At 33.5% G+C, this 12,923-nt stretch overlaps 1 protein-coding gene across 1 annotated transcript in view; it reads right to left on the bottom strand.

The window, feature by feature from the left end:
- Nucleotides 1–12,923, bottom strand: part of SEMA5A (semaphorin 5A) — a 651,274-nt gene that overhangs the window by 34,244 nt on the left and 604,107 nt on the right. Inside the window, exon 17 of the mRNA XM_027868972.1 lies at nucleotides 9,583–9,808. Within this exon, the coding sequence (XP_027724773.1) occupies nucleotides 9,583–9,808 (226 nt within the window). The remainder of the gene's footprint in view (nucleotides 1–9,582; nucleotides 9,809–12,923) is intronic.

Here is a 12,923-nt window from a genome sequence, read left to right as displayed (position 1 = left end):
GCTACAGTAACCATCACGTGATTTATATAGAATTAACTTGGAGTTAGCAGGCCTGGGTTCCAATCCAACCTCCCTTATTAATTATGTGATCATCAGCGAATCACACCTCATAGAGTTTTAGTTATTTCACCTGTGTAAAAGGGATAGATAATAATGCCTATACTACTTATCTCATGGGATGAAGAACATACATTTTAAACTTTAAAGCACAAAAGAGAGCCATGGAGTCCAAGATTTAGAGCCAAAAAGGCTATCAGAAGCCATCAGGCCCAACTCTCTCATATTGGAGATAAGGACACAGCGATCCAGGAAAGGCAAGAGATGCGACCAGAGTCATCCAAATAAAGGAGGATTTGAACCCAGGTTTTCTGACACCAAAGAAAGTACTTTTTTCACAATGTCATTTTGTCTCCCATAAATGAAAGTTATTCTTGTTGCAACAAAGTTGTTCAAGTCCTTAAATACTATGTTTTGTTTTGTTTTTTAATTTTCTCTCTCAAACCACAGAGAGCTACTGGGGTTTTTTAAGTTGAGAAATAGCATGCATTGAAAGCAGTGAAATCAGTAGGAAGACATGAGCATGAGGAAGATTATTTTGTTAACTATGTGAAAGACTGGACTGGTGAGGTAAGATATTGAGAGCAAGGAGGCAGTTAAAACAGTCCAACCGAGATGTGATGAGAGCTTGAAGTGCTAGAGGTATTTTTGGAAAAGAATTAGGTGCAGATATAGAATCAAGGATTCTTTAGGATTAAGCACCTGACTGAATTAAAGTTGGAAGAGGAAAGAGAGATGACTGGGGGGAGGAGGGACTTGGAGGGCTGGGGATCCAAAAGACGTGCTAGCGATAGCAATTTAAGTAGGGAATTTGGGCTTAATTTTAGGTGAGAAGTAGATTTGTTCAGTTAGAGGCATGCTATTTGAAGTACTAGCAGGACACCCAGGTGGACATATCTAGTAGGCACTTTGAGATATGGGACTGAAATTCAGGGAAGAGATTGTGGTTTGATGTTGTTTTGCCAGGTTGGAAGGTGATATGTGAATTTATAATTATTCCAAAAGAAAACAGAGAAATGCTAAAAGTTAAAGCAAGGAATTTGGTGTTACAAAGTATGTGGTCATGAAGATATAAAACATTTTTCAGTCTGTTTTATTTTATACCCATTGTGCTGAAAATTCATTTTATACAGCATTAGGAATTTGAAATAAAAAAAATTAAAAATTTAAATTTTAAAATTTTAAAAACAAAACATAACAAAACCACTTTATTTTTTATTCTTTTTTGTTAATAATGAGGAAGAGAGAAAAGAGGAGTTAAAAGTATATCTATAGAATTTATGTCAAGTGATAATTAAAACAAGCCTATATTCTTTCTCTTTTCCCTCTTTGATGTAGCAAGAAATGAGATTCTATTTAGATTGCTCTCAAACTGAGAAATAAGTATACAGAAATGCACAGTCACATTGGTTTATAAGATACAATCTGTTTCTTGTTCCACTCTAAAAGATTCATTACATAATCATACCTCCTTGTCATGCAGACTATACTCCAAGAAAAAAAAAAAATGAGCATGAGGCATTTCATTTTCCCTCTTGATCCTCCCTGGTACCAAGAAACCACCCAGATTGTTCCCATCAGTTCAAGTACCACCCACATGACAAGATACTAACTCAAAGAAAACAAAACATTCTTGACAATTTTTATTTTCATTTTTTTGAACAAGAAGATCTCCTTTTAGCTGGAAAATTACTTTCATCTTCCCTACAAGCTAAAAATATGGCTATAGCTATAGAAAACTCATTACTATTGTTCTATTAGGTGATTAAAGTTGTCATATTTTAATGGATATGAATTTACTTTTAATTAAAATCACTGAAAATGAATTAATTTCTAACACAATACAATTTAAAAATAATTTCTCAGTTTTGACATAGTCAATTGTATTTTGAAGTGGGTTGAAGTCTCAAGTTTTCAGCTTTGACACTGTCAAAGATCCATGATTACATTGGTGTAGCTATTTGGCCAGATCGATTGATCAATTCAATGACTTCTTGAATTACTGTGACTGAAAATTTTCAAAAATGTATGGCCAACTGGGAGGTGGGGTTAGAGTCAAGTTGGCAGCATAGAGGCAGCAAACCAGCTGAACTCTCCCAACATTCCCCTCCAAACAACTTTAAAAATAATGTGTCAAATTGAATTGTGAAGCAGCATAGCCAACAAATGTTGGGGTGAGACATTTTTCTGTCCCAAGACAACTTTGGAGGTCTGAAGGAGATGTCTGTGACATCTGACTAGGGAATGCCCAGAGCATAGGAGATGGCAAAACCAGCTGTGGGCCTTGGAGATGGATGTGACAGTAGTACCAGAAGCTTCACAAGCTCTCAACTCAGAGATAGTAAGGGGTTTGGACAAATGGTCAGAAAGAGATTACAGGGGACCCTGACCTGGCACTGGGCACAGGACTAGGCTATAATTGGCAATTCCATTACCCATACACAGTTCAGGGTGGCAGTTCCAGGACAGAGATGAAAAGCTGCAGTTGCAGGGAAGCAGGGTCTCTAGCTGAAGTTATAGGTCAGAGAGGAGTGATAGCATTTGTGGCTGAAGAAAGGAGAGGTCCTTCCTGAGTAAAGACCAGAGCTCAGACCAGGAGAGCAGTGACCACGCCTCTCCATGGATCACACCATCTTGGAAGCACTGGAAACTTAGACACCCCCAGAACTATCTCTGAAAGCAGCAGTGCAAAAAAAAAGCTTAAGGAGAGAACAGTGCCGCCTCAACTCCAGATGAGCTGAATCTAACTTTAATATAAAGTTCAAAGTCAAGAAAAAGACTAGAAAAATAAGCAAGCAGCAGAAACAGAACCTGATCATAAAAAGCTAGGTGACAGGGGAGATCAAGATGCAAACTCAGGATAAGACAGCAATGGTAACAATAATTATGTCAGACAAAGAAAAAGGAAAAAAAGACCTAATTAAAAGAGATAATCAGGGAAACTATCTAAAATATGTCATAGACAAGGAAGTCATATCAATGCTAAATATATATATATATATATATATATATATATATATATATATAACAAATGGTATAACATCCAAATTATTAAAGGAAAAGTTAAATGAATTACAGGAGGAAAAAAAAAGAGAATAAAACTATACTAGTAGGACACCTCAACTTTCCTCTCTCAGAACTAACAATAAAATAAATGAGAAAGAAGTTAAGGACATGAACAGAATTTTAGAAAAGTTAGATCTGATAGAATTTTTGGAGAAAAATGAATGAGAATAGAAAGGAAAATATCTTATTCCCAGTTATACATGACACTTTCAAAAAAATTTACCATGTATTAGGGGCATAAAAGCAGGACAAACAAATGCAGAAAACCAGAAATATTAAATGTACTATTTTGGGTCTTAATGCCACAAAAAAAGTGCTTTGGAAACACAGATTAAAAATTAATTAAAAATTAAATAATCTTATCCCAATGAATGAATGGGTCAAAGAACAAATAATAGAAACAATCAGAAATTAAATTAAAGAGAATGACAGCAATGGGACAACATACTAAAATGTATGGAATGAAGCCAAATCAGTACTTAGGGGAAATTTATATTTCTCATTCTTTCATCAATAAAAAGAAAAAATAGATTTATAAATTTGGTGTGCAATTAAAAATTTAAAAAGAATAAGCTAAGATTTCAAATTCAACAACAAAATAGAAATTCTGGAAATCAAAGAGAAATTAATAAAATTTAAAATAACAGAACTATTATTGAACTAATAAATAATACCACTAGCTGGTTTTATGAAGAAAAAAACAATAAAATAGAAAAATCATTGAGTAATTTGACTTTAAAAAAGAAAGGAGAAAACCAAATCACTGGTAGTCAAAAAATGAAAAGTGTGAATACATCACCAATGAAGATGAAATTAAAGAAATTATTAGGAGCTAGTTTACTCAAATAAATGCCAATAAAACTGACAATATAAGTGAAATGGATGAATATGTGTTGTTCATTTATTTCAGATATGCCTGACTCTTTGTGATCCCATATGAGGTTTTCTTGGCAAAGATACTGGAGTGGTTTGCAGTTTCCTTCTCCAGCCCAACTTACAAATGAGGAAACTGAGATATACAGGGTTAAGCGACTTGCCCAGGGCCATACAGATAGTAAATGTCTGAGGCTGGATTTGAACTTAGGTCTTCCTGTCTTCAGGCCCAGCATTCTATCTACTGCCCCATGTAGTTGCCCAGATAAATAATTACAAAAGTGTAAATTGCCTACATTAACAGAAGAGGAAATAGAATACTTAAATTTCCCTACCTTAGAAAAAGAAATTGAACAAGCCATAAATGAACTATTAGAGGAAAAAAATCCCTTGGAACAGATGGATTCACAATGAATTCTATCAAACATTTTAAGAATAATTAATCTTAATACTATTTTAAAAAATAGGTATAAAAGGAGTCCTACCAAGTTCCTTCTATGAGACAAATAAAATTTTAATACCTAAACCAGGAGGAATGAAAACAGAAAAAGAAAATTACAGACCAATTTCCCTAGTGAATATTGATGCAAAAAATATAAATAAAATAGTAGCAAAGACCAGGGACAATTTATACGAGGAATGAAGGGCTGGTTCAATATTAGGAAAACTATCACCATAATTAACCATATCAATAACAAAAACAACAATCATATTATTTTATCTACACATGCAGAAGACACTTTGGACAAAATATAACATGCATTACTATTAAAAACACTAGAAAGCATAGAAATAAATGAGTCTTTTCTTAGAATGGCAAGTAGTACCTATCTAAAACCAAGAGCAAGCATTCTCTGTAATAGAGATAAACTAGAAGCCTTTCCACTAAGATCAGGGATGAAGCAAAGATATCCATTATTATCACCATTATTCAGTATTGTGCTAGAAATGTTAGCTATAACAATAAGACAAAAAGAAATTAAAGGAATAAAAATAGGTAAGAAAGAAACAAAGCCATCATTCTTTGCAGATGATATGATAATATGCTTAGAGAACCCTAATCAACTAAAATACTAATTGAAACAATTAACAACTTTAGCACAATTTTATGGTATAATATAAACCCACATAAAGCATTAGCATTTCTAAATATTACCCACAAAGCCCAACCCAAGAGATAGAAATGAAAATTCCATTTAGAACAACTATAAATAATATAAAATAATTGGGTATCTACCTGCCAACACAAACCTTGGAATTATATGAGTATAATTCACAAAATACTTTTCACACAAATAAAGTCAGATCTAAACAATTGGAGAAATGTTGATTGCTCATAAGTAGTTTGAGCCAATATAATAAAAATGTCAATTCTACCTAGAGTAATTTACTAATTCAATGCCATTGCAAACTACCAAAAATATTTCACAGTGCTAGAAAAAATTTAAAAAAATGAAATAATAATAAAATTTTTCTGGAAGAACAAAAAGGTTAAGGATATCAAGGGCATTGATGAAAAAAAATTGTGAAGAGAGAGGACCTAGCAGTTCCAGATTTCAAACTATATTACAAATGGTAAATCATCAAGACAATCTGTTACTGGCTTAAAATAGAGTGGTGAATCAGTGGATCAAAGGTAGACAGTTACATAGTAGTAACATACCACCATAGTAACCTAGGGTTTGATAAGTCCAAAGATCCACGCTTTGGAGGCAAGAATTCACCATTTAACAAAAATTTGCTGGGAAAACTAAAAAGCTGTTTGGCAGAAACTAGATCAACATCTCATACCTTATACTAAGATAAGGTCAAAATGGAAACATGATGAGTGGAAAAAAAGGATGATATCATAAATAAATTAAGGGAGCATGGAAACTTTTTACCTATCAGCTTTATAGATAAGGGAAGAGTTTATTACCAAAAAAGAGGTAGTGAGGATCATGGGAAATAAATGGATAATTTTGATTACAAGAAACTAAATAGTTCTTGCACAAACAAAACCAATTCAGCCAAAACTAGATGGAAAGCAGGAAACTCTATGTGTGGGTGTATGGGTGTGTGGAGGGGAAGATTATAGCAAATTTCTTTGATAAAGGTCAAATATATAGGGAACCAAGTCAAATTTATAAAAATAAGAGCCATTCCCCAACTGATAAATTTTCAAAGGATGAAAATGAAGTAAAAAAGTCCTGGCTTCAAATCTGGCCTTATATATTCACTATCTCTGTGATCTTGGACAAGTCACTTGCCCTATCTTGTGTGTGTGTGTGTGTGTGTGTGTGTGTGTATCTATGTATGTATGCATATGTGTGTATCACATATATATATATATACCCAATATTTCTATTCATCAACTGAGTCAGTCATTTATAAAATGCTGCTAGAGTGAATTTTAGAAGGAAACTCTATCTTTGTGTATATATATATATATATATATATATATATTTTCTTCCTGTGACCAGAGGACTTAACGAAAAGTGGCACAAAGAGAAATCTAACAAGATGTCTTGATTTTTTTTATTTGCTCTTTAAAAGTAGTTGTAATGAACAAAATCTAATCAGAGCCTTCCTTGGAATTGAGCAGTTATTTCACCAGATCTTTGAAGGACAAAGCCTAGATAAAATTAAGAAGGTAGGAATTCTGAAAGAAATAACAAGGTATAGAGTTGGGTGAGAAATGGGCATTATTTCTGCAAATATGATTTAGCATTCCTCCCTGAGACCCAGGAAGTGAACATAAAAGTTGTTTAGAACAAATCTGGGCTGATGGCTTCTGTTGCTCATTGAAATGGAAAAAACTCCTAAGCACCAAGAGTCCGACAATTTACAGAAATTCAGAGAACTGGTTCAGGGGGAATTCTCTGGCATTTTTCTCTGGCAAGAAATACCAAGAAATTTTTTTAGAAATACCAAGAGTAGGAAGGTGCTTAGTCTTATTGCAAATTTCAATTTTTTTTAATGAAAATTTGCATTCCCCCAAGGAAATAAGTCTTGCCCAGTCAAATTTCTTTCAAATCCTGAGCCTTTAAACTTAAAATACCTTGTTTGTGTTCCACTTTTAAAAAGCTCTAGCATCTGCATATAGGTAAATAAATAGCAAACAGTATTGATGATTCTTAGAGTGGTAGGTGAGTAACTGAGCAATATGAGTGTTGGGCAGTTAGAGATAAAGCCAAAATGGGGAGAAGTTGAGGCTGACATTTTATAGAATATAACCTTCATTGTTATTAACAACTAGTTTTAGATTTTTGATAAGATTTTCTCTCAATACCATTGAAAATATGCTAGATTTTTGTCCTTTCTCAAAGATTACTGTTGTGTGTGGTAAAACTCTGGGTCGTTCATTCAAAAATATTATTCTACTAATTCTACTAACCTATTCTACTTTATATCTCATTTTGATATGCCAGTTTTTATGTATGTTGTCTCCCTGATGAGAATATAATCTCTTGGACAGTGTGTCCAGCAAAATGCCTGCCATATAGCAAGCACACATATATTTCTACTTAAAGAATAATTGGCAGTATATCTATTCAAATACATACATTCATTTAAGTAAGTTCTCCTTCCAAAAGACCAGAACCAAAATAGCATAAAAGATGAATTACATTTTGTCCCTAGGAAAAAGAATTTCTTCATTTCAAGAGTGGGTTAAAATTAGCAGTTGCTAACTACACCCAGAACTCATGTGTTTTCAAGATGTCACTACTAGTATTAGAAGCCCCAATAGTTACACTTCTAAGCAAAACATCAGACATTTTCTGTTTGCTATAGTCTACTAAAAAGCACCAAGAAGATAATGAATAGATAACTATTATATGGGGAAACTATAGCCTCAATTTCCTTCCTATTCCCTTGGGCTAAACTCTCATTCAGACTATATGCCAGTCTAAATTATTTGCTCTAAGTTATAGAGCTAGGTAATACTAAAGGTCAACCTAAAATACAAGGGTCCTAACATTTAGTTCAAGGCGTTTACCATTATATCATATAAGACTATGAAACCATTTTAAATACCTAGGCTAAATAGATACTAGGTTAAAAAGAAAACATTTTGAACACTTCTACATTATTGGTATAAATATCCTCTTCCCCCAATCTGGTTTGCATAAAACTTAAGTGTAGTATTATGTTTCAGTGGATAGAGCAGAATATTTTTCTTTTCAAAGGGATTTAATTTGATGGCTATAATCTAATGGAAAAAGCTTATTTTTGGACTAGTATGAGTTTAGTTTCATATTTTGTGATCTTTAACAAATACTTGTAATAACAGACTTGAGCAAAAATTTACATTGCTTTTGACACAGTTGCTCAATCAATGAAGAAAGGAGGTCTACTGCTAATGGCATTATTGTCAAAGATGATATCTTACAAAAAGTAGTCATGCTTGGACTGAAATTTCTTTAGCAAGAGAATAGAGGCAGTATGGGAGAGGAAAGGATTGTCTCAACAGCATGTTCTCCAGAAAGCCAGCTCAGTATATGAAAGAATCATTGCACTTGGATTCGTAAGATGTGAATTTTATTCCTGGTTTTGACACAACTAACCATGACCAGGTGCCAGTCTCTTCACTTCTCTATGGTTCAACTGACTCTTTCATGAAACGAAGAAGGAAAGGAAGGAAACAATCGTTAATTAAGTGTTTACTTGATTCCATGCCTCATACTAAGTACTGTTGATACAAATGCAAGCAATGTTTCAATTAGCTGCCTCATAGATTTATAAACAAAATATCATCTATATAAATGTGAGTTTCCATTATTTATTTATGGATTTCATAAAAAATAAACTACACTGAAAAATGCTATTGCACTGGCCAATTCTATGTCTGCCTTACAATGAGGTTTTTTAGTATTTCAATAATAATTACCCCTATAGGAAAAGGTCTTTAAGATGAGACTATATTATTCTAGATTCCCCTAAACAGTTAATAATATTAATAAGAGGTATCTACTATAGTTAAATGCCAAAAAGTAACGCAAAATGGCCCCAATCTATCACCAACTATTGGTGGTTGCTTAATTTTGAAAGTGAATTCAGTCATGTCACAGACTCAGAGTCAGCAGACCTCAGAAAATATGTTGTCCAACTTGTATCTTAACAATTTTCTATATCAAGTTTAAATTTAAAAACTGGTGAGGAGGTGAATGTAACAGCTCCCAAGGAAGCCTATTTCATTCTTGGATGCCTCTAATTACTAGGAAAATTTTCCTTACATGCAACATATAACCTATCTCTACATATAATGTCTATCCTCTACTCTTTCTTTTGCTCTCTGGACATACTTGAAGTTAAATCTTCTTTTGGGTAAATCACCTCAGATTCCTCTAATCAATCTTCAAATGGTACAGTTTCTAATTTCCTCAGCACCCTGAGCATCCTTCAGTTGGTCAACATTCTTCTTAAAATAAAACAACCAGAAATAGCAAAAGCAATAACTAAAGATATAACCATTAGCTTAGTTTTTTTTTCTTCTCACTAACATAATCTGCCTCCATTTTATGTGGCATAAATGACAGGAAGGCAAAATACCTTCCCCAGTAGTCATAGATATAGAGTCACAGTTCCGATTTTATCTCAGCTTACCATCTGTGGAACAGCCACTGGTACCATCGCTAGAACAGTAACGCATTTCAATCCTTTGCCTTCCCACTTCCAGTAAATTGGGGTCAGGTAGTCGAGCTTTGCAAGTGTAACGGAACCGTTGCTCATAGTGGCCTCCATTGTCAGAGATGTTGACAGGAGTCCAAGGTGTCCAAGGTGTGGTCTTTTTCAGTTCTGGACATGAGTTAGTGTTACAAGGCTGATATTCCTGGAAAAAAAATTTAAAAAGGATGTTGCATATTTGTCATCTGGTAAGATCAACATAATCTTACTAAAGAATTTGTTTTCCTCCTGTTAGCTATTAAACTTGTAAGTATGGATTCTGAATCTCCATGTTCTAGAATATTAGCCATGAATAGTTAAAGTATATTTGGGTCTCATCTCTAAAATTATAAAATCAAACCTGGATAACATTGTATCTTATGAAAAATAATTTATTGATAATGCAAAAAGCTCTATGAGTATCAGAGGATGTCATGAAAGTTCTGAAAACCTTAGACAATAAATATAGCAATATACTTTTTGAATCTGTTTAAATAAAAATGCAAGTAGAGTTCTTTTGTTCACCTAACCCTAACCTAATACTTGTTAAGATGGAAAACAATTAAAAAGGGAAGCACAGAAATATCCACCGAAACTGCACATTCTTGATATTTTTGTCCTAAAAAATGCTCATTTTTGGGCAGTCACTGGAAATCTTCTTGATTTGAATATTTGTTTCCATACCAAAATGGAAATAAACCAATGAAGACGTTATTAAATACATACAAAATGGTAAGACTAGTATACTGCTTAAGACTCATACTGAATTATGGCTGATAGAATTAGGCATTTATCCACCGGATTATGCATACCTAAAATTTGTGAACTTAAAGGCCCATAGAATGCTCACATTTCATGAAAACAAGTTTTAAAAAAACTTTACAGAATGAGGCAACCTCCCTCTTAGTTGTTGGCACAATTACCTTCACTAGCATTTGTGAGTTACGTTTTGATTTTTGTTTTCCTATTATACCACTTGGATCTCTTCAGTCCCTGATGTAGACTTCTCCTTTTCTTCTTGAAAGCTAATCAATTATTTGCTTTACTCCCAGAAAAGTATCCACAAGAAATGAAAAAAAGAACACCTAAATAATAAATGTAATTACACAAATATTATTATTTCAATAGACTCAAGTAGTGATCTATATGAGCATTAAAAAAACCTCAGAATATATATGGTCTGGTTATTACTTCCGTGTGCAGTGTAACTGTGAAACTCAGAATGCCATCCAGTACAAAACAGATCTGAGGAAGGCATTCCATACTTCATTTTGTTTTCACTATGATAAAAGCCAGTGGTTTGTCTTTTTTTTTTTAATCAACTTCCCCCAATGCTGATTATTCAAATGTTTGGCTTTACTAGAGCTTCCTTGCTGCCAGTTCATTTAAAAGAACAAACCCAAAAGAGTGAGAGGAAATTGAATGTGTAATAAGTTCCAGTGCAAGATTATTACGCCTATTCAAGCCTCTGTCACTTCCCAAGCCTAATTCTCAGTAGTTTCATGTAGTAAGTGAAGGGCAAATAGCCTGAAAGAACACATATGCCCATTTCTCTTTTATTCATACCAGTTCCCAAAATGAACACCTAACTTAGTGAGAAAGAATACAGTAGACATCTGGTAAATAATGGGGGTAATGCTGAGAGTCTGAAAAATAAGGTAAATGTGGCCATGGCAACATAATGTGGGATGAGACCTTAGGGCTGGAGCTGTTGAAATACATATAACCATTTCATTTGGAAGTATAACTTAATACCTGAACATCTTAACTGTAATAAATATACAATGGATGGGGGTGGGGTGAAGGAGAGGGAATATTGATGAAGCTGAGAATAGCTATGGTCAGTAATATTAATTTATCAGTTTCACAACTATTTATCGAGTATCTATTATTTACAAGATATTCTGTCAGACTATGAGGGACAGAAAAAATGCTTATGTCCTAGTCCTGGTTATCAAGGAATGTACAGTGTGATGACTTGGGTACAGTACATTTTGTTCTTCCAACAAACCAAGTATTCTTAACCTGGCATTTATGCATTTAAAAAATGACAATTACATTTCAATATAATTGGATGCCTTTACAATTATATATTTTATTTCATGAATTTAAAAACATATTCTGAAAAGGGGTACATAGACTTCAGCAGACTACAAAAGGGCTCCATGACACAAAAAGGGTATGAACCCTTGCAATAAATGATACTCTAAATCTACAGTCAGAAAACTATAGTTTGATTCACTGGCAAACAGGCAAACTAAGAATGCTTTTTTGTTGTTGTTTAATTTTATATTGCAAGTACAATAAAATTTTAGTTAAAATATTAAAAAAAAAGTATTTTAAGCTTACAGGACAGGGCAAACTAAGAAAAACAGAAGTTATTTATGACCTCCTGGCCATAGTTTGTCAACCTTGGCTCTAAAGTTATTCAAATTTGTGACATCACAAGCTATTAACAGCCATTAGCACACTTTAATATTCTTATTTCAATGATCACCAAATTATCTAACTGATCATCGCTGGCATTCTGAATTGAACTTCTAACCTCTTTCTGTGCTGTCTTGGTGTCAGTCTTTTACCCAAATATATGGTCAAAGGGAGCCAAATATTAAATATGCATATATATGTATGTATACATAGATATATATAAATCTTATTTTATTTATGTTTTGTCTTTAGATTACAATTTCATTAATGGAACATATGCTATCTTCTGAAAACTAAGGTGAGAGATCACCATAAGTGTGAGTAGACTGAAATTCTCAAGGTTTTATAATTGAGTATACACCACAGAATGGGTACTGCCAGTTTGAAAACGCCATATGCCGTTTTCTTTTCAGTCATGGTTTATGTGCCAGTATCCCAGCATATTCCTGCACAGATGTCCAAAGGTATTTGCTGAAAATAACCTGCAAGTATATTTGGATCATGTTCCTCTTCTATAGAAATATAAGTCTTAAGACATTATGCATTTAAGTTCTTAGCTTGCCAAAGATTATGTAGATTCTGAATATTTTAAAAGAAAATTAATTGAGACATTCCCAATGGTTCATAGAATGCCTCTGTCAGGTCCACAATACTCATGTACATGGGATGAATTTTCATTTAAAAAACAAACAAACATTGATGGATATATTTGAAAGTTGGTCCAAAGGTCTTCACTGACATTTGTTTGCTGCCTGCATGCTCAGCTAGTATATCATTTATATATCCCAGGTATACGTATAGTCCAAGTTCGAGAGAACAGATTTGTGCCTATGAAACCTATGTCCATCGTTATC

This window comes from Vombatus ursinus, unplaced genomic scaffold, assembly GCF_900497805.2.
Source record: "Vombatus ursinus unplaced genomic scaffold, bare-nosed wombat genome assembly UNPS02014791.1, whole genome shotgun sequence".
Lineage (NCBI taxonomy): Eukaryota > Metazoa > Chordata > Mammalia > Diprotodontia > Vombatidae > Vombatus > Vombatus ursinus.
The sequence above is the reverse complement of the archived record's forward strand: the minus strand, read 5'-3'. Positions and strand labels throughout refer to the sequence as shown.